Below are 25,448 nucleotides of genomic sequence, written 5' to 3'. Positions count from 1 at the left end.
TGGAGGCAAAAGCCAAGGTCTTGGTTACTTCTGCAAAGACACCATTGGATCAAAAAAGCCAAGCCAATGCTTTGCTCTATTCCACCACAGAACTCAAGTCCTCACCAGCATTGCAGCAAGCAGCCATCCTTTCTAGCTATTTGCTTTCTGCTGTGCTCCACTGTATTCAGAGTCCACTTGGAAATTCAGCAGTATTTACTGACATGCAATGAATGTTGCAGATATATTTAACAGCTAAATATTAAATTTCTAAAATTTAATATTTTAGAAAACTCAGCCTTGATATTTATAAAGTTATGAATTTAGAGCAGCTAAATAATCAGTCAGGATGAAAGAAAAAAAAAACTAAACAGAAAAAAGGTCAGAGGTGCTCAGATGAAATGCACCACATGGGCAGGGAAAAATTTAGGGCAGAACAATCTCCTTCATAGTAAATGCAAAGCTGCAAACCCAACACTAGTGCTTTTGCCTACAAGCCTTTCCTGCCCCTCTGCTGTGTCTCTCTCACAAACATCAATTCCAAATATATTCATAGTCTATAATCAAAGGGGATCCCATAAATCTGTTTGCATTACTTTCACTTCAGTTAAAGTGATAGGCGACGTCAAACTGCTGCCAGTTTCTGCCATACTCACTGATTTGTCAGACAGATGGGTAATTTAAAGGCCATGCGCTGCATTGTGTCATGAAAAATACGGTTGGGTTGGGAGAGTCTGACAGACAGAGGCCTGGATGATCGATGTATGTATTGTGACACTTCCTCACAAAAGATTATCAGTGTTAGCCTGCAATCTCATATATCAAAGACTTCTGCTGAATACTGGAGCAAATCCTCCTGAGCACTTCAAGCAGCCATTGATAAAATGGGGCCAAACTCTAAGCCAGTGTCAGGATTAACAGCTGAAAAGGGAAAGGGAAGAACAAATGACAATAAATCATAAGTGATAGTTTGGACTTATCAAGTGTATTTTGTCAAAGGATTTCTAGGTTGAAGAATTAAGCCCTCCACACATCACAGTCTCCTTATAACAGAGTGCCTCTGTTTTTCTACCTAACATGCACATCCCTCTGGGGTTAGTTTATAAAAAAAAAAAAAAAATCCACTATGTTTCTCAAATAAACATGCTAACCACAGGATTTTTAATATTCTCTGCTTGAAAGAATTAAGTAATTTCCTTTCCAAAGGCATATAAAGGCTTTTAAACCCTGGGAACACAGACAGAAATTAAGTACCCTGCACACTTATCTCTGCTCTTCCTGCACAGAGGATTAACAGGGATTAAGGAGCCACCACCACGTTAGTAGTGGTAATGGTATATATTTTTCCAGAAGCATGGAACACACCAAGCTTTTCAGGGAAGGTGTCAGAGCTGCAAGGTGCAGCAATACCAGGATGATGCCAGGCACCCCAGCTGTGGAAGCTGTGTTATTGTGCTCTGGAGGCAGATGATGTGTGTGGGGCCAGCCCTGCTGGCTGGGCTCCGCGCCGCGCTCGGCCATTCAGGCACCAACCGAAGGTCAGCAGCGTGCCATATGGAGCTACGCCCCTGCTGCAGCTCACATCTGCACCCTCTTCCTCATGCACTATTATCTTGCCTCCCCATATGTCCATCCACTTGTTAGGCTCTTGTTATGCTGCTTGCCAAATTGGCTTTTCAAAAAGTACAAATACTGAAGCAGTGGGATCTGCCCCCGTCCCGACTCCAGCTTTTATCCCAGTGTAACAATCACATGTGCAATTCAGGCACTTTGTACTTCCAGGCAAAGTCTCCTCGACCACCTAGGATGTGTTATTGTGTGTGGTTTAAGGGGAGCAGGAAGGGAGGAGCCTCCTGAAAGCCACCGCCTCATGTTGCTGGGCTATCTTCATCACAGTGCTCACTACATCATTCCCCAGCACTCATTTCCCCAAAATCCTTAGCTACTACTCAGCAAGTTTTCAATTGACAGAAATGACTGCTAAAGAATCCAGGCAATTCAAAGAGTGCCATGGGGAAGTCTCTTCACCCATGATACTAGCAATACTTCAGCAAAAAGAATTTTAAAAATCCAGGCCATCTGCCAGTAGCTGTCCCTTTTCCCTCTTCATTTTAATACATGCATTGGTGTTTAACAAAAATCAAATCTAGTTTCATCTCTGTGCATGTCAGTGTTCGTGTACACAAAAGTATGCCTGTTTCTTATTTTTAGCTACATTAGTTGACCTAATAAAAGGCATCCTTCCTGTTATAAATTTTGCTTGATTTTCCATTCCCTCTTGTTTGGATTATGGAGTCCAAGTGCTGCAATTTGGATTTGAAGAGGTGTTTATCTGACTGAAAGAGTTAGCTTCACTTTACTAAATTTTCTTGTTTTTGATCTTTTAAGAATATGATACTTGCATGTTAGAATGGAATAAAGTAAGTTCTTTAAAGTTTGAGCATGGCCATTCAAAACATTAGACAACCAAATTAAAAATGAAGTTGCTCCCAGTAAGGAAGTATTAAATTATTAATTATTATGTTATAATATTTTTATAGTTTTATAATTTTATTATATTTTAAGTATTTTAATAATATTTAAATTTAAGTAATTTTAATAATTATTAATGGTTATTTACTATAAGTATTATTTAGGATGCTGAAATCCAAAATTAATATAATTTCCTTGGTCTCTCTCTCCAGTTTTGTTATCTATGTTTGTCTGTGGGATGAATCTGCCAGATTTCTATGGACCTGGTTCATCAGCATGTAGCTTCACTTCCTAAATATCTCTCAGTTCAGTATAAAAATGTAGCTCTAAATCTCAAAAGAACAGATTCAGATTTGATGCTACTTACAAAACCGCAAGAGGGAGCATAAACAAAAAGTCACAATTACTTTAGCTAAGTGAAGGCTTTGATTCACAAACCCAGAAAACAATGAGACAGACACCATTAAAGACCAGAGACTTTTGGAAAAACTGAATTTTGGCAAAATTAGGGACTACCCTGTCTTCTAATAAAGAACCAGAGTGTTGTAGCAGAAACACCTACACAGAATATGCTAAACCAGCCAGTAGGGGAAACTCATTTATCACAGGTAGATTATGGATACAACACCTGTACAGTGAAAGAGATGAAGCAGGGTGGTACAGAGTTCCCAATATTTGAGTTCCCTGGGCAAGTGTCAGGATTAGCAGCTGGCTCCTCAGCATCTATGAGCATCAGCCTTTGCCAAAAGCTTCCTCACACTGCACTGCTTCACGCTGACTGTGCACTCAACATGTCATGGCTCATTAAAACCTTCATGGATTTCCTGGGAATTGCACTGATTACCCTCCAGCAGACAGGCTAGAAATTAGTGAGCTGCTGAAACAGTTTGTCACGTAAAACCCAGGGCTGCCTGGTTTTCAGGCACATACAAGCTACTTTTACTAACTCCTGCTCTTACATTTGGGACTCAGATATCATTTTTGTGTTGAAAAATAAAGTATTGGAAGTGCCAGAAATTCCCTTATCACCAGTCAGGTGATTGACCACATTTTCAGGTTAATAAATATGCAATTTATAATTATTTTCTAATTATATTATTAAATTATTAAATTATAATAATCAAAATTAATTATATGGTGGTTATTTCATTAATCATTAACAATTATTTTATGAAATTGTCTTTAATTTTTATATGAAGCCACTTTAGGTTATCAGGGTTCGAATCAAAACATTAAATATCATCAAGTTAAAATATTTGTTTGCACAACAACCTGACTCTTATACATATATTCCAGTTTAATAAGTCCTCTCTTGTTCATAAAAATTTTCTGGTAAGCTATTTGGCACTCAGGACTAACACCTATAATGATGGCAATCCAAAACTATGAAGAGATAAGAGAAAATGGGGTTGACTGAAGAGAAGATGCTTTTGTAGGTAAGGTCCAGTAAAGTGGCAGTGTCCAGCAATGAGAATGTAATAATTTCCTTTTGTGTTGCATTTAAAAAGGAAAATAAGTTCACCCATTCTTTTCCCAGTGTATTATCAGGCCTCTTCCTAAGGAAGCTCCTGTCACTTCTGCTCCCTCCCTTCTATGATGCAGTTATTGCAGGGGAGGGAAATCACTGCACTGTGGGCTGTGAATCACTCACTGTAACAGTCAGGACCCTGTAATGCCCTCAGGCACATCAGATAAACTCAAATAGAGAATTACAAAATGAAAATGCAAATGCACAAGGACGATCCTAGCAGCAGCAGCAAGCTCTGTTTACAGCACAGCATGAGCAAGGTGATGCTACCAAGAGGTGTGACCTACTGGGCTCACCCATCGTGCTGCTCATTGCAAAAGGAATTAGCCTGAGCTTTGGGATGTGGGAGGTAACCCAGCTTTAAACAGGATACAGATCCTGACCCAGGAAAGGGCAGTGATATTGAAAAGCAGCTGAGGCACGTGTGAATCCTTCACAAAGTCCACAAAAACCCTCTTATAAGTAAATATCTGCTTTCTCTCCTTTTAGCAACCAAACGAAACCACCCACAAACTGGCTCACAGGAGCAGCCCAGGAGACACAGCACAGAAGTTAATCCCTGCCTCACAAACTCTGACTCCCAAACAATGACATCCTGCACATGGGCCAGGAGCTGGGCACATGGGGACAGTGACACACAGCTAAGCTATTCCTTGGGCTGCTGGCACATTCAGGACAAAATCCATTGTCTTGGCTGAGCATGGTTGACATTGCTGCCCAAAAAGCTCAGGCAAGATCCCTGAGCCCTCTCATAGAGGCAAAGTGGGACCAGCCTTGTTTATAAATAAGCTGGGAGGAAAAAAAAAATCCTTCCAAGTGTAGTATGCCCTCAGACACCCTGGCTGTGGGGGCCAAATAGCTGAGAAAATAGGATTTATGGCGTGGGGAAGGGATGAGAGAGCACAGGAGGTCTTCTTTTGACACTAAATGTGTGACAATCCCATCCAGGGATCCCCCAGGGACTAAGGGAGGTAGGTTGCTAGGACAAACTGACAAACAGATCCACGGCATGCACTGCACATAATAGCAGAAATAAAAGTTCATCTTTTGGTTCACTTGCAGGCCTAAGGAAAAGTCAACAGTAACCAAAAGTCTTAATTTTTCAGGTAAAACAAGTATGACAAAATAAGTTTAATTTAGGCTTGAAACATGTGTTGTTCATTTCAAATAATCTTTGAGTTTCAGACAGAAAAGGTGTATCAAAACAAAAATTGAAAATATTGAAATTTTTTCAAGGGTATATTTTCAACTTCAGCTAATTCTACTAACATGAAAAAACATTTACAGATTATCTAAAGGAACAGTTTAAAATCAAAATAAAGACAGTAATAAGGAAAACTGTGTTCAGTTCTACCAGGCAATTAAAACAGGAGCTGTTTTGCAGTAAGATTAATAGCTGCACTATCCCAGGTTACTGTAGCTTCTTTTACCAGAATACTGAGAGTTGAATACAATCAAGTACTGACAGTTTTCCCAGACACACATTTGCACTGTTCCCCAGTTCATAGTCCCAGCTGAGCACAGCACTGCTTGAAACAAGGGGTGGGTCTGCTGGGAGCAGTCTGTTCAGTTAGGTTGGAAACCAGTGCAGGAATACACTGAAGACAAGGGGGCTACTTCCAATTTACCACTGGAGAAAGTGGATAATAATGAGGAATCTGAGGGAGGAATAGCTCAGCCAGGGAAATCAGACTTTTAAGCTAGGACAAGTATCCTTCAGCAAAATAAACTTTGCTGAACACAAGCCCACCATCCAGCTCTCTCATGCCTGATACCACTTTTTCAGCTTAGGCACACAAGGAAAGAGACATGAAGAGCCCACCCCAGTATTGAAGACAGGGCTATTCAAATAATATGCATCACACTCCATTCAGCAGGAAACTGCATGCTGCTTCCAGCCCTGCCTCTGCAAGGAAATGCAGCAATGGGCTACAGACATCTCCTGAAGGAATGGCCAGAGTCACAAGATATCTTGCAGGAATGCACAAAACATCACATGTCTTGGACCTTGCTGAGGCTGTGGCTGAGCTAATGCACAGTGCAGATTCATAACAAAGCCTGTTGATTCTAAGCCCTAAAAAAGCAGAAGTGTCAAAGGGAACAGAAGAGTAACACTGGACATAACCAAGGTCTATCAGGTACACCTTACATTCAGTATGAATCTCAGAGTATGACCAGACCAAATCCCATCCAAATCTCAGAAAAATATCTTAACCTAAACCTGCACACACATGTTTTACTGCCTTCCTCTCTCCTGACAGCTTTTATGGATGAGGGTCCCAGACTAGAGGAAGCAAGGAGAGCCACTCTCAGGTCATGTCATCTACTCAAGGTTATGCAGGGGGAAAAAATGGTATTTACAAGTTGAGGACTTGTGACTCACATCCCCTGTTTTAACCACAGCACCACACATTTCCAGACTTGAATGCTGACCAGACTAAAATGTGGTTCAAGAAAAAAACACAACAGTGGTTGCTTTGCAAAAGATTTTCCTCTTTTCTTTGGTTGTTTTCAGGGAAGAGGACTTTGCATTTGTCCATCCCCTAGAATGGGGAGGGCTTTGGAGCACAGCAACAAAGGCAACAAACATTTGCTGGGTGCAACAGCCTCAGCCTTGAGGTATTGGTGGCTTGCTGGGAGTAGCAAATAGGCCACAAAGGACCATAACTGATCTTGCTCAAACTGCAATTAAGTGTCATCACGCTTTCCTGAGTGAATTATTTGAGTGTCTCTCAAGAGCAAGCTGGGGTTATTGTGTACACAATGTTATTCACCTGACTAAGGTATAGAATAATGATGGAAACTCAGAGATTCCTGGTGGAAATGGTTATTATTTTTCCTTGCCTCAGTCAAAAAATGTAAGATCCTGTCCCACCACTCAGGGTGCCTCTTTGTGTAGATCTGGAAACAGGTACAACTATCATCAGTGCTTCTCTGGGTAACTGGCCCTTAAATGGCTCTACTGCTGCCTAGAGCAAGCAGATGGTAAATCCACAGTTCTCAGCTTTCCCTGTGCTTATCTCACATGGATTTTCTTCTTCTGGGATGGGACTCATACAGTTCATTATCAGAGCTGGCATGGTGACAAAGCACAGAAAACCTCTTCTGCAGCAAAAGCTCCTGTGTTAAACTGAATGCCAGATTGTCTTGGGACACAACTACCTCACTCTAAGAACGAACGCACTAGAAAAGCAACCCAAGTACCAAAGTCCTGACATGGAACTCTCTGTCCCATTTCAGGTATGCCAGAGACCTAACACTATGCAAACAGATCCCTACCATGTTTTCCCTGTGCACCTTGCAGTAACTCTTTTCCATGAGCACTCCATTGCCAGCTCTCTCCTAGGAACTCTATTGCACACCCTGCTCTCACCTCAGCAGTCAGTGGCCTGTCCCCCAGCAGTAGAAAGAACCCCAAATACACCTCCTCTCATTTTCAAAGCTCAGCTCAGAATGCCTGGCACCAGCACTGCAAGAAAGGACACTGCTCGTTTTAGGCCTAACTTTAAAGTTTCTGTATATCCCACTCCTTAATAAGCCAATGAAGACAGATCTGTCTTCTTAGGCAATTAAATTCCTAAAGGATGAGGAAAGTAGAGGTTTATTCACATGGCAAAAAAAAACCCCAAAAAACAAAACAACCAACCTGAACGATTTTTAAATGCTGTAGAAACCTCAGTGTTGCCACAGAAAGCACAAGGCATTTGCTGTCCTGTTGTTCCTATCTAAATTCCTATTTATATTCCAGACTAAAACTGGTACATAAAGCTGGAATGTTCAAAGCAAGATTAGGTTCATCTCGAGACCTAACACACACAGATCTAAGCTCTTCTTGCTGTCTAGTGACTTTTTGTTACTTGTATAGTGGGAGATTGTGATTTGGGTTTTTTTCTGGTACCACAATAATTTTTGAATCACAATAATTTCTACAAGAACAGAGACATCTGGAAGTACAGCTCCTCTGAGCAAAGTAATAAGGCAATACATTTTGAATTTTAGTTATCATTCTGTACAATAACTTTAGTGTGAATAATAGTGTGAATACATCCTCTTACACAATATTTTTTATTTCTGCAGCTCAAACACCATCAGACAGTCACAGCATTACACATTCTGCATAATTACTAGAAGTATGCAATGTAAGCAGAGAGCTAAGGAAGGCTGGGGAGGTTACTTTCTGCAGTGTTACCCAACTCAAAGACAATGAGGGACGCACAGATCCCAGCAATCAACTGAAACAGTCAGATGATGCTCAGCATTGACCCAAGGGTGCTGCTGAGAAACAGATAAACACATTGGCTGCAGCATCCCTGTCCATGTGCAAACTGTGGATCTGTACATGCTGCCCTAGTAAGGGCGTGTGCATTTGTGCACTTTTCCTCTCAAAAGAGGTGTGCCACCAGTACTGCTAAAGCCCAAGGCAGCCTCCAGGCTTCAAGTCAGGCCCCTGGACACACTGTAGGATTGTGGAGCATCAGTGAAGTGATGCCTGGAAAACTGTGATAACACAAGAGCCTGTTCCCCTCATGCAGACATGTCAGGGCTGCAGTTAATGAGGGATGAACTCACCAGGCCTTATCCCAAAGACATGTTTCCTATAAAAAGGCCCTGAGAATCAGACTTGATGAAGCTATTCCTTTATCATAAATATCAGAAAAAGAGAAAAGTGGCACATATGTTTTAAGACTAGAAGAAGAGTCCCCTTTCTACCTAACAGAGTCTGTCTACTAAGTGCTCATAGTACCAGTAGGAACATGATCTCAGCTCCTAGAATTTACTCTTCACCTCACTCATTCACTGTACAATTGCAGTAGAACAGAAGTGAAGTAACTTATGCAAGCTACAGCCAGTGCCTTAACCATGAGGCCAATCCTTCTTCACCCTGTTGTGTGCCAAGTAACACCAGCCCTGGACTTGCTCTCATCTTTCACAAGAGCCCCTTGCTCCTGAGCACGCCTCTGGCTGCCAAAGACATGGACAGGCTGTGGTCTGACCTGGGTGCAGACAGGCAGCATCCTTCCCCAAAGTCTGTGAATTCCTCCTCCACAACAGAAATAACACAGTCCTGGCACAAGTGAGGGGTAATGCAGTATGTGGGCTTCTTGTAGGACAGGAAATTCATTAGTCACTGATTACATGTTTCCAGCTGCAGCTCTCAACATGTCCTGGGAACTGTGCATTAGGACATTGGTCCCATACCACAGAAAGGGAGATTTTTCCCTCATGCCATGTCTGCTAAAGCAGGAATAAATCTTAGAGATGCCTATGTCCTTTAAAAAAAGAAGAAAAAGTAGCAAAAAGGGAGCTAAACCTGTCACATTTTCATTGAAATTGACAAAGTGAGATCACCCACTGTGGCAGGCAATGCCCTCATCTCTTTAACTTTTTCAGCAGCTTATGAAGGTAAAAAGCAAAGGGAGAAAAGCCCCAGGACCAGGCAGCAGCCACTGATAACTCCAGTCTGCAGGAGCTCAGGGCTGCTTTTCCAGCCCCCGCTGTAGCTCTGCCAGTTGTTGCATGGGTGATTACAACACATCTCCAAGCAAGAGGCAGGGAAGCCTATTAAAAGCCATTACTGGGTCTGGCAGAGAAGCAATTAGAATAAGCTGCAAATAGCAGCAGCACGTGGGCAGCCAGCGTGGCGTGACAGGTGGGTGCTGCCATCTCCGTGGGCTGCAGTCAAGCTGCTGACCACCTGTAAGTAGCAGCTAGAGAGCAATTATTAGTCATTAATAATCCATAAGCTTGGTGTCCCAAATGCCTGGCAGAACACTAAACCTCACAGCTGTAAGGAAGGTAAATACTGTGTTCTAATGATTATTTTTGTTGTTAGGAAAACTGAGGCACATAGATGTCATGGTCAGCATTACAAGTAATCACACAAAATTTGAGGGTAATCAGACCTTCTGAGCTTCAACAAACCTATCAGACTAGGAGTGATCACTCTGTAAGGGATGCACAGAATAAGGAACCCATACACTCCTCATTTCAGAGGCTGCAGTTTAAAATTGCAGCTTCTCTGCCTTGCTCAAAGTCACACCGTAACTCAAGGGTGGGAACTTGAATGGATCCAGAAGCTTCTGGCTTCTAAAAGGACCAGCAGCTCATAGTTTGTGACATTTTTGGCTGCACAGCAGCCTGCTTCTAGTCCTGTTCCCCAGGAAAGGACTTTACATGTACAAACCACAGGGTAGTACCACTAAGGCATTGCTTTTTACTAAGTAAAGTCCCAGGAGTATGCAAGGGGATGGTGACAGCCAAATCCAGTCTACACTCCCTGTTGCAGCTACAAAATTTTCAGTGAAAATAATGAGATCACATTTTAAGTCTCTAAAGTAAAGGATCAATTCTGCCTGAGGGGAAAAATGTTGGGTTTTTAGTCAAGGACTTTGGTAAACCAAGCCTCTAAGGATTTCCTGCATCAATCAGTACGTGCTGAGAGGCAAACTGGAATGGAATTGCTGAAAGCAGCAACTAACAGACCATTGGAAAGCACCTCCCCTTCCTCTCTGCCTACACTGGGGCTTGCAGTGTTTGCCTGCTGCCATTGGTAACAGCCCACTTCTGAACCATGAGGCCAAGGCAAAGCTTGAAACTCACCTTTCACAGAGGCTATTGACAGCCTGCCCTGCCAGCTACTGGGGTTTGTTCGTATGAAATATTTCAAGATAGCCAGACACTAATATTTCCCAAACGCCAACCTTCACAGCAGCTGCTGCAAGCTCAGAACCAAGCTCAGGAGAACACACATCAACACAGTGATGGGAAAGTCTTCAAGAAAATCTGAACACCTTGAGCAAAACAGAGCTCAATCAGGCCATGTGGACACTGAGATACCCCTGTGGCTAGATGAGCAGTGTCCCCACCTCAGAGCTGTCAGTCCCTTTCCTGGGCCAGAAGAGTGACTGCTGGTCCTCTAAAACAGATTTCTGAGCAAGGCTGGGAAGAAAGCCTAGCTCTAAGGGATCCACTACTGCAGCAGTAGCAGAAATGCCTATAAAGGCTTCACCTTTGTACACTCCAGCAAGGCAGAAGGTCCAGAAACCCACCACAGAGCCACAAGCCCTTTTTTATCACTCCTCTCCTCTGCTGATGCTGTCTGAGAGCTCAGCAAAACTCCATGCCACAAATAACAGCCTAGCTGCTAATGGTGGGGTAGAGCTAAGTGTGTTTATCCCCTGTTGTCCCATCCTGGTGCAACAGAAATTCTTGCTAGAGGTGACCTGAGGAAGTCAAGCCGGAGGGATCCTGTGACCTTTACTGAGGAACTTGCCAAACCAAAACATTTCAGTGCTGGTGCTATGACATGAATGATACACTCTTGAATGGAGACCAAGAGGAAGAGCTGTCTGCAAGAGCCAAGCAAAACACTGTGGGCACACAGGAGAAGGAGCACCAGAGCTTGTGCCTGCATGGTTTTCTCTAAATAGGCAGTTCCAAAAAGCTTCTGTGATTTTCACAAGGATTAATACAGTCCTATTAATAAAATCTTGCCTAATACTAACAAATCATCCATCCTGAGATCCATTTCTTGCTAAGTTCATGGAAGACATGAGCCAGGGCAAGGGAACTCTCAGAGCTTCAGCCAGCTCTGCAGCAAGGCCACAGCCCAGAGCATGATGCTACCAGCAGCTCAGGTCCTGCAGTGTGAGAGGAACAGGCTAACCTGGGGACCAACCACTGCTCCCAAAGACAGGAGTGCAGGGAATCAGTCTGTCTCATCAAGGGCAAGGGCATGCAGACATCAACTGAGAGAGAAAACGAGGAAGGAACCACAGAAGGAAACAGAAGGCAATGTCTAGGGCAGGAGACCAAGCAGGGCACAGGTAAGGAAAAGAGCAGGATGGGGAATGGCAACAGGACCATGATGAAGGAAGAAAAGTAGATGGATGGACAGCTATTAAATGACCTTAAAATTTTAAAAAAAGGTGCACTTAGACCCCACCAAGAACTCCTTCCCCTGTTCCCTCCCCTCAGTCCCTCAAAACCACACAAACCAAAGCAACCTCTCCAAGATCACCCTACACTCCCTGGCCTGTGGATGAACACCATCTCCCCAGCCCCACGCTAAATGCCGTGCCTGCTGCCAGCACAGCTGGCCAAGAAGTGACCTCGTCCTGCCTGGGCTGGGGCAGAGCTGTGCCCTTGCTCCTGGGGCTGCCAAGCTCTGTGCTGCTGCTCCCTCCCAGCCCTGACCTGATCTCCCAGTTCTTCCCCCACCATGATGAGTGTGCACCTGTGTGCGTGTGCTCACATTTACTGACCTGCACATACAGGTGGATTTGTACACAACCCCCAGCAAAAACCCAGCTTACAAGGAGGCAGTTATCCACTGAGAGACTGCTACTAGAGATGTTACTCAAAGAACAAATAATAAACTTGTTCCTTTCTGTGCTAGTTCTCTCCATGAAATACAGGCCTGTGATATTTTTTTTAAACAGCAGAAGGCTGTCTAGTTATATTCTTGTTTCACTTTCAATATTCTTCAGCCTTAGTTAATTTCACAGGCCAGAGAACAGAGATGATTCTATGATTCCACTGGATCTGGCTCAATAGGATTCTTTCCACCCTATTTCCCAGATGTACATTTGATTTTTCTTATGTTACCCCTGATACAATAATCCTTCAGCTTGATGTTTTACATTGCCTCTTTTCAGCCCCTTGTTCTCCCCACAGCAGAGCTGGAAGGCAAGGAACTGAGGATCTCTGTTCTGAGCCAGCCCCCTGTATGTTTCTTCACCATGCCGGCTAACAGAGGCTCTGTTGTGCTCTGCACTGACAGAAATGTCCCAGCCAAGGGAGTGAAAGGCAGAGGACAGATTCATATTATACAATGTTAGTGCTATCAAAATACAGCTGGACCTAAAGAGCCTATTCAGAAGCTCTAGATCGTGCTTAAAAAGTAAATAAGGTGTCTCAAGCACAGCTGCCTTGAAAATGCAGCTTAGTGAAACATTTAAGACCATTTTACAAAGTAGTATAAGAAGCTGGGTTTGTTCTCTTGGTTTCCTTATGTGCCAAAAGAAAAATGGATGAGATTAAACTTTAAATACTGATGCAGCATGGTTGAGTAATGACTAGACAAATGGCATAATATTTTGCCAAAAGCATAAGACATGCAACTTACTGCCCTAGCTGATGCAAATTAGAGCTACTTTTAAAGTCTGTCATTAGGTGTGAAAACTACCCAGGCAAACAAGCCTGGGCATCTGCACCAGTCCTATCCCCAAAAAAGCAGTTTATGGACCCTATTGCTGTAACTCTATAATCCCCTCACCTGAGAGCCAGGGTGATGAAATGCATGGACTCTGCCCACAGGGAAAGAGAGATGCTGTTGTGTCTGCTTCGTTCTCACGTTACAAAGAACCATTGCAGAAAGCAAAACCTTGATGGTGAAACAGCTCAAAGCAGCAGCACTCAGTTCTTAGGGAGTTGTTCCCTCAGAATAACAAAATAGAGACAACCATAACAGTGCCAGGCTCACATAAACTGTGAGAGCTCTGAACCAAGCTATTGCCAGTGACCCAGGGACAGTACACAGACATCTTTGTGGGTCTGAAAAGCACAAACTCCCTGCTGCCTCCCAGTACTCCTGACCTACTTTTGGCCAATAGACTTCACCAAGGCAGGACATACTCCTTGCCTATGTGTAGGAGATGACTGAAAAATGTGCCTGCACACAATTCAACCAACTTGTTCTCCATTAACCTTACTATGATTTGTTTTTTCATCATCTGTACAGTTCATGATTTTGCAATAATCATTGAACTCCATTACTAAATCCAAGAAACATTAAAAATGTTTAGTTTTTAGCTTTAGGGTATTGTGAAAAGAATCAAGCTTATGAAAATAAAAGAGATGGGCTGATTGTGAGAGAAGAGCATTGCTGCTACTACCAGAGGAGTGATGCCAGTGCATTTGAGATGCCTTACCTTATCCCCAGGCTGTGGTCTCATAAGAGAGACTTGGTCATAGCCTCGTCGAACCAAAGCCCACAGGGCATCAAGTTTACCCTGCAATAAAAAAAAAAGGAGACAAGATATGACCAAGAAATGTGGTAAAAATAGCATGAGATTAAACAACAGGTGGGTTGGTACAGCTTTTCTGCATTAAGCTGTCTGCACACACACTGGTCCTGTACCCTGTGTGTGGACCCTTTATCTGGACAACCTGTACCCTTTATCTGGACAACCAGAAGAACCTCAGTGGAGAAATACCAAATATGCAGGCAGGATGAGAGGAGGTTATTGTGAACAACTCCCTTAAGAGGCACAATTAGACAGGTGTTACTTTAAAGTACTAACCTTTAAATGTTACAAAAGGCAGAACAAAAGTATGGTACAGATGGGAAGAGAACTGAGGCATAGATGAACAGCCAGAAGAATACCTGCCTAGGCAGGCTTTAACATTCACAGATGCTTTCCAGAAACATTCAAGCACTGTTTAACTGATCTGTGAGTAAGCAGGGAAAGGGGGAACTCATCTCACAAAGCACTGTTTTGGGACATGGTCATAGATTCCTGGGATGAGCAAAGTATGGCAGCCTTGACTGTGCTAGCCCTCCAGCTTCCTTCTCTGCAAGCAGAGGTTACAGCTCTTCCCTGCCTTTAGGGTTGTGTGAGGATACATACATTAAAAGACATTGAAACACCAGATATTATAATGACATGGGAGAACTGAGGGTGAAAATACGGGGAGACTGAGTGACTTGCCCAAAAACCAAACACCACTGTCTTGTGGTTGAACTAAGGGGAAAGAGATCTGCATCCCAGCCCAAGCCCTTAGCCACAATGCAGTCAAAGCAAGGACAGTGCCCTTTATCTGATCCTTTTCTATGCTGCCTTCAGATGGCAGAAAACAGCATCTGCCCTCCCTAAGGTTCAAGGGATCTGCTGTTGCACACCAGGCAAGAGAACCTGAAAAGACAGCATGAGCTGAGGAAAGGAAGATCTCTGCTTGTGCCCTCTACTCTTCTCAAAAAATTATGGCAACACAGTGCCAAGTGAAATACACATTCCAAAACCAGGCAAAGGTGAGAATTAATGGCCACTTTTCTAAATAGTCTCACTCAGCTCTGCTGAAAGAAAGGCTGTGCTAAGGAAGTGGGATACAGTATCTTGCAAGACACAAAAGACTTGCTAAAATGGAGGCTCAGACACATTACCTTGATTGGAGTGTACCATTTTCGCTGGGAAGGTGGTTTTCTCACATGGGGCTTCTTTGGCTTGGGTTCCCACGGTTCATACTCCTGTTCTGGCAACTTAATAATAGCATTTTTGGGTTTCTCCAATTTTGCTCCTTCCTCTGTCGACCCCTTGTCTCCCCATCGCACCTGATGTCAGGAGAGCACACTGTAAGGAGACACTTCAGCAGTCCCCACAGGTATTAATCTAGTTCCCATCAGATGACCAAGTGCTACCAGAATTAAGTCAAATTTATGAAAGCACCAAACTCCTACCATAATCAGAAATACACATTTAAGAATAAAACAGTCTCATTCAAAAACTGCTGGAACTACCAGCCTTTGCACATTCCAGCAATCTAAGGTGTTGTGGGAATTCACAGCATCTGGGGCAGATGAGAATCATTAACGCTGGTAGGAGCTCTAAGATGACTGAATTAATCCAGCACCTACTATACCATACCTCAAGTGCCATATCCACACATCTTTTCAACACTTCAGGGATAGTGATTCCATCACTTCCCCAGACAGCCTGCTCCAACTCCTAATCACCCTTTCAGTGAAGAAATTCTTTCCAGTATCTAATATCTTAATATGTGATTTTGTTGTCTGACTTAGCTCAAGCAGAGAAGTGACTCTGCATTCAAGAACAATATATGATCCACGGTGTCACAGTCAGCATACATTCTCAGCATCAAGGATAAAATTCTTCCAAGGAAAATGGTTAAGGATATTAAGATGTAATACTTCATCTGCAGTCTCGCAGGAAGTTGCTGAGAAACCTCTCCTTTCATAGAAACCAGGCACTGCACAGACAGCATCCTCAAAAATAAAACCAGTGTAGCTTTGCCTGAATTTCCTCTGACAAGAGAACTGGTTGCAACTGCACCAAAGGGTTTGACTCACGAGATTAAAACTTCTTTTGGTGCTTATCTCATTTCTTAGCCTGCAAATTTTCTCTGGCTCTTAATGCTAGATTCATTTAATTATTCATGCAAATGACAGCAGCTTGATGCCTGTTATTTGGACAGCAGGTGTGAATTAGGTACACAAGCCCTGATTAAATCCCGGACTCCAGTCCTCTTCAAGAATCACATGAAAACACAGTGGAACAGTTTTCAATTAAATGTGCTGGGGTTTATAACACTAAAGAATAAGCCAAATACCTCCATCCTCTTAATCCCACCAACACCTCGGCCTCCATAATAAGATGCATCCACGGTTGGCCACTTCTTCTTTGGCAATCCATCTTCATCATCTGAGTCCTGTGGGAAACACAGGGAGATATTAATGCTGCTCTCACATAAAAAGCATAAACTGTGGAAAACAGCTGAACATCCTATGGTCCAACCCTTGGATATCTGGCTTTATATTTTATGCTTATTTGCTGACAAAAACTAAGGAAGTCTCTTGTCTCTGCAGCTGCAATTTTAACTAGGGAAGCCAGAGAGGATTGCCTATTCCTCTGTCCAGGCTGCTTTTATTTAATCAAATATGCATTGAGCTCCAAAATCTCCACTGATTTGTAAGGAAAGGCAAAGTATAGATGAATTGTACATAAACTGGCTTGCCACTGTGCTATGCAGAAAATGCAGTGATGAGTTGGCCTGGAGAAATAAATTCTTAATTGCACTTTTAGAACTTAATGTCACCTAACAGAGGAAAAAAGTGACCACTGTTGAGTTTTTTAACATATGCATCAGATCCTTTTCTCATGGCAGCTGTAACCAGTAATTCTACACTATTTGATGCTTTGTGGAGTCTGGCTCAAGTTGTACAATTTGAAAAAGGATTCAGACAGGAGCATTTCACAGTTGTTAGGGCAATCAGAATCAGAGCAATCATAAAGACAAAGATTCCTTTTCTGAAACATGTGAGAGTCTGAATCAGGAAGTAACTTCAGGTTCATTTTTCTGTTCTTGCCTAACTAAAAGCTGGCAAATGGTTCTGGTTCAACAAGCCTGGGAACACATCTCCAACTCCAGCATCTTGACGATTTCTCAGACTCCATATCATTACACTAAGTCAAGATACCTGAAAGCCCCAGCCTGACACTCTCCAAGTACACACATAGCTGAGGAGAAGGCACAACAAACCTCCTACAATATTTCCTTCATTCCTCAAATAATTGTACCTCATGCTTATATGCAGACATGCATGCTGGTCTTGGACTGGCCATGCACAGTGCTCATTGCTACTGTTCCTCAGTACAAGGATGCTGCCAGAAACACTACCTGAACTTATTTTTTATTTAAAAAAACCAAAAAAATTAACTAAAAAGCCAAATACTATAGATAGATGTAAATTACTGTTACATCACTAGATGGCATTTTCACAAAATTGCCCTACACGTTTCTATTGGAATGGAAAAGGAATTAAGAGCTCAAAAGACAATAACAGCTTTTTGAAACCAGGCTTTAATATTTGTTTGTTTGTATTTACCTCTGAGATTATGCCTTGGAGAAAGGTTTTTCAGTGGTCTCTCAGCTACAGTTCAATAGGTCAGTTCCTCCAACAAATTCTTTACTATGGCCAGTCAAGACTAGAGCTGACATTTGCATTAACAAGTAAGGGGAGTTTGAGTTTGGGGTTTTTATTGTTGTGGTTTGGCTTTTTGGTGTTTGTTTAACCTTTTTTTTTTTTTCTGTTATTTTGTTTTATCCTAAATTGGGAAAATAAGTATACAATGAAGGTATTGTGGTTTGGTGTTGGATTTGGTGTTGTTTCAGTAAGCTTTTTTTTTGGAGAGTACAACAAACACACAAATTTTATCCCACTTCATGCCAATCTAAACCAGTACCCAGTGAACTGCATCAGTGTTTTAATATTTGATTTCACTGTGAACATGAGTACTATTTAAGATACTCTGCCTCTTCCATGCAATGTAACACAGATTGCAAGTGTTCATGTCTAACAGCTCTTACTGCTGGCAAGCCTGACTCTAGCAGGGCAGAGCCAACAGTAACAGCTGATACTCCTCTAGTTGATAAAGGATTTATACCAAATATCCCCTACACTGAACACACAGCAAAGCAACATTAACAGCTACCACATGGAAATCGAATGCTTGTGCTTTAGAACAAGTTTTACACACCTATATTCAGTTTAATAGCAGCAATACCACACTGTATCAGTTGAAGGGCAGGTCACCATACCTAGGGAGCCTAGTAAATACTAAGTGTAATGGAATTCATCACACAGTTACAGTTATTACAATGCATGACTATTACAACTCATGCTGGATAAAGACAAGGCCAAGAAAAGGGATGGATAACATCTGTTTCTGTGTTGTTCCTGGAGGCTTACATCAGTTCATTCTCTTTGATTGCATTTAAAATTGCAAAGCATCTGGAACTTCTGCAGGGCTGTAATGCTCTCTGAAACCTCCTTCAAATGCAGCATGGCTGCAACTGCAGGCTTTGTGATAGCACTAATCACACTAACCCCAGCATGAATTCTGGTGTGCATTCTGAAGTTAAATTGTCACAGTGCTGCTGCTCAGGACAAGTAGCAGGATCACATACATGCTAGTGGTGGCCTCTAGCAACCTCAAAACAGCAGCTGTGGTTGCCTCCCTACATTCATGCCAAGTTACAGCAAGTTAACAGTAAACTATAAGCTTCCCTTGTGGGTTAGGCAAGTATTTTTCCATTATTTCATTGTCTATGCCTAGGAAAGACATGAAGGCAGGCATAGGTTTTCTCTGGAGGTGCTTTGATTTGCTACTATTATTTTCATGAAACTAGTATGGTGAGACTAAACTGAGGTCAGGGTCAGTGAGTGACTGTCCCCAAAAGAGCTGAACATAATCCTGCCTCACACAGCTCAAAACCTAAATGGAGAAAGGCTAAATGTCCTTCCAAAGGTCACTCTGCAGAAGAGCCACAGCCAGGGCAGGCTTTGTCTCCCCTCCTGTAGCAAAGCCACAAGAATGTGGCCTTTGCTGTCCTTTTTTCCAGCTGCCAGACTGTTCCTTACTACCAATCTGGGCTAAACTCCTGCTGAGAACAATGGCAGCTTTACTGGAGGAGGGACAGCTGTCAGCACAGCTTGAGAAGCAGAGATTTGCTTACACACCTGTTTGATGCACAGCAGAAGGAACAAAATACCATAGGAACTGCTGGCCTGTGGATTTTTGAGCTATGCAACTGTTTTCACCCTGGATGGAAGCAGTTTTGCTGTATGTATATAAAGAGGCCAGGAGGCAAAAATAAGTGTCTGACCCAGAGCACTTCCTCTCATAGCCTTTAAGATGTCATTAAGACACCTACAGGGCTGACATTCCTGGGCAGCATGGCACACTACAGTGCTGCAGGCAGTGCCACAGCTCAGAAATAGCACACTTACAGGCTCTGGAGGTGGTGGTGGAGGTGGCTCCTTGATCACCTGCAATAAACAAACAATGGAGAAATCTGAAACAATGGCAGGGTTCATCCTTCTCAATAACTATATCCTCCCTGCTTTCTTGCCCATGTCACAAATGAGTCACTCTGCTTCATTCCCCCCATTCAATCCTCTCATTAGCCTCATGGAAAATGAACCCAGATGAGATGAAAAATACCATATAATTACCAAGTTAGTGCAAAGATATTATCTCAGAATCCGCAGCTCCTCTGAATAAATTAAAGAAACCCCAACAAACAAAATGCAAAAAAAATTTGCCTAAAGTGCAAATTGTTGAACCAGTGCTTTACAAATGTGGCAGTTTTTTAAAGCAAGGTTAATCACCCGCTCCAACACTTTAACTGGCAAAGACTATATGAAACCAAGTCAAGGGAATAAAAAGACTTTACTTACCACTGTGCAGCAAAGGGGCCAAAACCACCACAGAAGAGCCAGAGCCAGCAGCAGAAAGAGAATCAGAAGAGCAATGAAAAGGATGGTCCCAGTCAGCTGCAAACAAGATGATTATTTCTGAGTTACTTTTATATGCCTCAAAGAAGGCAGGAGTCCTGAAGTTACACATTTAGAGTCAGATTTCCACCACTATGAGGTCTCAGATGCCCTATCCTCAGACTGTACTGGGTTCTGGAATGATACTAACTTTAGCTCTGATGTTTAAGCCTTTTTTTTTTTTTTAATATACACTGGGAAATGAAACTTCTTCAATGGTAGATTTCCCACATTTGAGAAAAGGTTCAATTCACCAGCAACAGAGATATCAGGGAACAGGAAAAACTTATCAGGAAACTAGAGGAAAGCCTGGGGCCTGTCAATCAGGCTGAGGAAGGAGGAGGAAGGAGGAATTGGCTAGAGAGGAAGTTGTAAGAGATTTTCAAAGGATAGGTGAAAGGATAAAGGGAAAGAAGCCAAATTCCAAAAGTAATTTCTATGTGATAAAGTCAATGAGATTCACCCTATTATACTGAAACTTGCTGAATTTCCATGACACCAGAAACTGATGCTTAGCCCCTTCTTACAACAGGGATTTCCTTCACTATTCTAAGTGCATTTGTTTTCCCCTCACACAATGAAAAAGCTGAGAGTGGAAAGCACCAACTGGTAAGAACTTTGCAAAGTCTAGGTGAGATCCTGAACGCCCAACTTAGATGGTACCTAGTTCTCTCTCAGGCCAATTCCTAGAGCTGCCAGGACTGACACATTCAATAAGGGACTAACACAAACACAGCTCCTACTCCATGCTTTTAAACAGGTAACCTAGTATCCCATATCTGAGTCACAGCATTGCCATCCCTACTCTGCTCTGCGGCTTTTGGTTAACGATGCAACAAACCCACCTGTGTTAGGATATGCTGTCTGGCTCACCTTCTTTTGGCCAGGGAGCAGCTGGATTGCCCAAAATGTGCCAAATGTCCTGCTCAAACGAGTCCTGTTAGAGGACACAGTACCCAGCTGTAGTTCAGTGCTAAGCCCCCCTCTCTGTCCCTCCCATGGCCCCATGTACAACTAATGCATCTGGAAAGCAGATACTTAAAGAGAAATGAATTCTCAGTAAAGCCAGACTGCTGAGTAAAAATCAAGCATAACTTTAAGAAATATTGCTGCACTCCTTAAAAACAAATCCAAGTACAGTAGCAATGCAGTACCACTGCTACTATTACTCCAAACACACATTACCTCCTTGTTTTGTAGCCTTTTTTTCCAAGCATTGCTTTTCCCATGCTAACTGCACATATAAATTGCTGAGACATTTGCCAGCAATAGCTCAGGAGCCGCTGGCAGCAAGAAGCTAAAGAGTCTTCTTTTAATGATTTTAATGATACAAAGCTCCATAGTGAAGCTGGACTTTGAAAAGAAAATAGCAGACTTCATGCAGCTGAACAGAAATAAGCAAGGGGATCACACAGAGGCTTTTGGATTATAGTGAAGATACTTACTGTACAGAAAAGACAGAAGGACCAGCTGGGGAGGAGAGCTGAGCAGGCCAGCTGACTGCCACCCACAGAAAAGGAAACAGGAGGGGAAAGGAAATGGAGGGAGTCTCTAAAACAAGAAGAGTGAAACGCATGAAATTAAGACAAAGTTGGAAACTGGACTGCCAACCTAGCTGCTTATAGGACAGAACAGGAGCAAGACAGTATTTTTCTATCAGCTGCAAATCAGGCTTCCTGCCTCCTTCACATTCAATCTGCAAGAGGCTGGTCAAAAACTGTCAGATTGACATGACTGGAGATTGGATTCCTTTTTCTATCCTAAGGCTACCAAAAGGAAAAGCTTCCTCCATCCATGCTCTGGCCTTTAGGAACCCTGGTTAGGGTTGACACTTCAGTCTTCATCAGAAATAGATTACATATGGGTAACTAAATGCATCAGTTAACACTTCTGCAGACTTGAAAGGCTTTACTGTACCTGAGGTAAAAGAGTGGAATTAAATGTGAAAATATCAGTCCTCAGTATGGAAAACTTGGAAGAAAGTTTTAGCAAAATAAGAATAATCCCATAAAGAAACAAACACATCTCTGCTGTATTGTTTCCCTACAACCCAGGCTGTTCAGCATTCTGGTGTGATATTTCACACCCTCATTGCTGCAAACATCAGAAAATTAGATTTACAAGTTACAGTCACTTCTATGTGTATTCCTGCCCTCCTGTTCTCCAGCTGTCAAAATGGCTAACAATGATTACAAACCAATATGACAGCATTTGGCATAGGCTATAAAAGTCCTTTTGACACTAATAACAATGATACAAACTGCTATCAGGTACTTCAGCCAGCTTGATTTAGACTACAAGCACAAGGTCACATATTTAATTACTGTACTTGCTCACACCAGCTCTCAGCACTGCCTATTTTTACCCCAAGGCAAGAAAGACAACTCCTTATCTATTAGTCAGTTTCCTAATTTTGTTTATTTTATTCTAAACATCAGATTTTGATAAAGGATCACTTCTAGCTGTTTGTCCCTGACACTCTACCTGGTCTTTTTGACCACATGATGCAGGACAGGCATCATGTCCTTTCTCTCTGTGGTCTTTCCAGATAGAAGTCCTAAGAGTTGTGCCTTTTACCTTAAATCCCATCAGGGACCCCAAGGCTCAACAGTGTTGCTCCCTGATGCTCCTGTGATAATTTTCTCAGGTCTCCTTCTGTTAAGATCCTAGTTTTGAGGATCTCTCTCCTGGGGTAGGAACGGGCAGGGTGCCTCTTACTCTAATTTTTTACTCAGAAAATCTATTAAGATCTATCCACCATCAATAACAATTTGATCTTAAGTAGCCCTGGTTATTTTCCCAAGAGCTGCTGGGATCAGTCAGTAGCAGTGACACAGAAGCTGCAGAGAGGTCAGGCTCACTCAAGGAGGCTTTGCCTGGAGAACAACCATTTCTTTGCAGGGTCTCATGGTTCCTCTGTCAAGCCCCATTGGAGTTACTCACACAATGTGTGCTGGTGATGCTGACAGAGCTGGAGATGAACGTTAGCCCGTTGTTCATGCTGACTTGTAGGAAAACCACCCTAGAGCACAAAACAGATATGTTTATTTTTAGTGTCATCTTTACACCCATTGTTACCTTTATTCTGTCTCTGTTTTAACCACTGGTTTATGAATCTGCATGGATAGTGGGTCCTGTTGAGTCAGGGCATTTTCATGGCCTCAGGCATTTACCTGCATTTGCCTCCCTGCTTACCCAGGAGCCAACCTTTTTATGTTACCTTAGTTGAGCAGGGACATATGCTTTTTATTAAAAAAACCCATCCCACCTGGGGCAAAGAGCACCAGGACACTGAGTCATAACAATGCCTCAGACAACAGCAATACTACTGTACATAGCACAAGAAACTAAAACTTTTTTATTTATTTAAAGAAATCCTTCTGTTAATGAATAAGAGTGTAATCTTTTGTATCCAAGCAAATCCAGAACACCTGCACTGAGATCAAGAAGGGTAAAAACACTGAAATGCCAGTGAAATTCAAGAAGAATTTTCCCTAGCCATTCTCCAATATCAGAGAAAAGGCCCAGGGAAAAAATTATTAAAGCAATAATAAAAAAAATGACAAAACCCCACCAAATTAATTTCCTTCACCTACAAATACAAAAGGCAAGAGAGGCATTCACCTGTAGCCCCAGTACAGCATTTAAGCACCCACAAGATCACCTAGGAAAAAGGTAGGTTGGACATTCTGCCATGTCTCCCAGAAGTCTACAGGACTAAAAAGGCTGAAAAATGTCAACACTAGACACAGCAGAGCAAAATACAGGAAGCAACATATGCAATAACAGCAAAGGAATTCAAATCAAGCATCTCCTTTCCATGAAAATTAAATGTAATTGTCTTGAATGTAATGAACTGTCTTGAAACAGTCTTTGGTCTGAAACAACAGGATATAGGAAGAGAGGAGGAATCACCATTCTGTGATTCTATGATATGGGGCCATGGTCCAAGAAGATCTTTGGTTAAACTGTGCTGAAGACCCAACACTGAACAGAGCTATGCTGGCTCATATTAGGAAAGGATTCGGTACAAAGCAGATGGCTGCAATATGACACACACACACACACAAATTTACGATATCTTCACCCAGAGGTCCACCCTCTCAACACATGCTGAAATGCAATACTCACTGTCCAGCATCTTCTATCACGGGGGCAGGGCAAAGCAAGTATGTATCATGAACATAAGTTGGCTTTTCACCTGAAAGGAAATGGATATAACTCTCAGGGATGAAAAAATTAAACTGTTTCAAGCAGGCCACCCCCTTGGGAAGTGCTGACACCAATGACAGCCACAGATGAACTCAATGTATTGGCAAGTACCAATACTCCAGAATGGTGCTGATTACAAATCCAAGTACTAGAATAACCATTCATGTTGATGCCAACATGATGCTATCAGGCTAGAGATACCACAGCTAAGAATTGGACATTTATCTCTGTTCCTGACAGCAGTGTGATCAGCCATTTGGAATTCAGCTTTGAGCAGTATTCATCATGTCTATCTGAAAATTATGTGCAACCTCTACTCACACTGAATAGTCCTCAAGTTACTCAAGGGCTCAAAAGCTTAGGGTTCAATTTTTGTCTACCTATGTTCAAATACACAGAGAAAGAAATCCAAGGCTGCACTGTCTGAGCCCAAGAAAAAGGAAGGAGAGGGATGGGGTGGAGCTGAAATGGAAAAATATTGGGGGAAAAAAACCAAACCCAAGAGACAGTTGATCATTTACAGGAAACAGGCCGAGAGGGGCCATGACTGATGTTATGTTGAGGATCTGCTCTGCTTCTCCTGGACCCATCCCCTCTGTGGCAGCATCATCTGTAAACAGCCCATGTTTCTATCTAAGGATTTGGTGCAGGCAGGGTCAAACACAAGGGCACACATCTTCCCACCTAAGGAGGAAGCATTTCACTGCTCCAAGATTCAGCAGTGTTAATCCCATCACTTTCAAAAGTCACACCCAGAAAGCCAAGTCCTATGAATACAGACAGGAGGCCCAGCAGTAATCCTGCACTGCCACTCCACCAAAGGTGTGTAAGCTGAGGCACAAGAGCAGATACACCACTGCAGTGACTGCAGCTTAGCTCTGAGTGACCAGCAAACAGCTGTGCTGCCAGCCTGGACAAAGAGTGGTCTACCTAAGGGAATAAAGGGCTGATAAAGGCTGCCATCTTATTTATCCTTTTGAGGCTTTTTTACTCTTTATGTAGGAAAAAAATTGACTCAAGCAACACAGATGTAAGAATTGTTCCTTCATGCTTCACCCACTTCAAGCACACCTGAAGACAGAACTCATTTCCCTTCCATGCAGAGATAAGGGCATGGAAATCAGTGATATGCTTTAGGGAGGGAAAAAAAGGCATCACCAATCAGTATCTCATCACAACATC

The 25,448-nt window shown here is 42.5% G+C and overlaps 1 protein-coding gene across 1 annotated transcript in view; it reads right to left on the bottom strand.

The window, feature by feature from the left end:
• ANTXRL (ANTXR like) overlaps positions 1 to 25,448 on the bottom strand; it is a 53,966-nt gene that overhangs the window by 4,833 nt on the left and 23,685 nt on the right. The window contains exons 11-17 of the mRNA XM_054276993.1: positions 24,186 to 24,255; positions 22,998 to 23,076; positions 19,959 to 20,054; positions 19,509 to 19,547; positions 16,328 to 16,426; positions 15,144 to 15,311; positions 13,912 to 13,992 (exon numbers count right to left, since the gene is read on the bottom strand). Of these exons, the coding sequence (XP_054132968.1) occupies positions 13,912 to 13,992; positions 15,144 to 15,311; positions 16,328 to 16,426; positions 19,509 to 19,547; positions 19,959 to 20,054; positions 22,998 to 23,076; positions 24,186 to 24,255 (632 nt within the window). The remainder of the gene's footprint in view (positions 1 to 13,911; positions 13,993 to 15,143; positions 15,312 to 16,327; positions 16,427 to 19,508; positions 19,548 to 19,958; positions 20,055 to 22,997; positions 23,077 to 24,185; positions 24,256 to 25,448) is intronic.

This window comes from Melozone crissalis, unplaced genomic scaffold (assembly GCF_028551555.1).
Source record: "Melozone crissalis strain CALT ecotype California unplaced genomic scaffold, PUWL_Pcris_2 ptg000019l_1, whole genome shotgun sequence".
Classification (NCBI taxonomy): Eukaryota; Metazoa; Chordata; class Aves; order Passeriformes; family Passerellidae; genus Melozone; species Melozone crissalis.
This window is presented reverse-complemented; position numbering and strand designations above follow the sequence as displayed.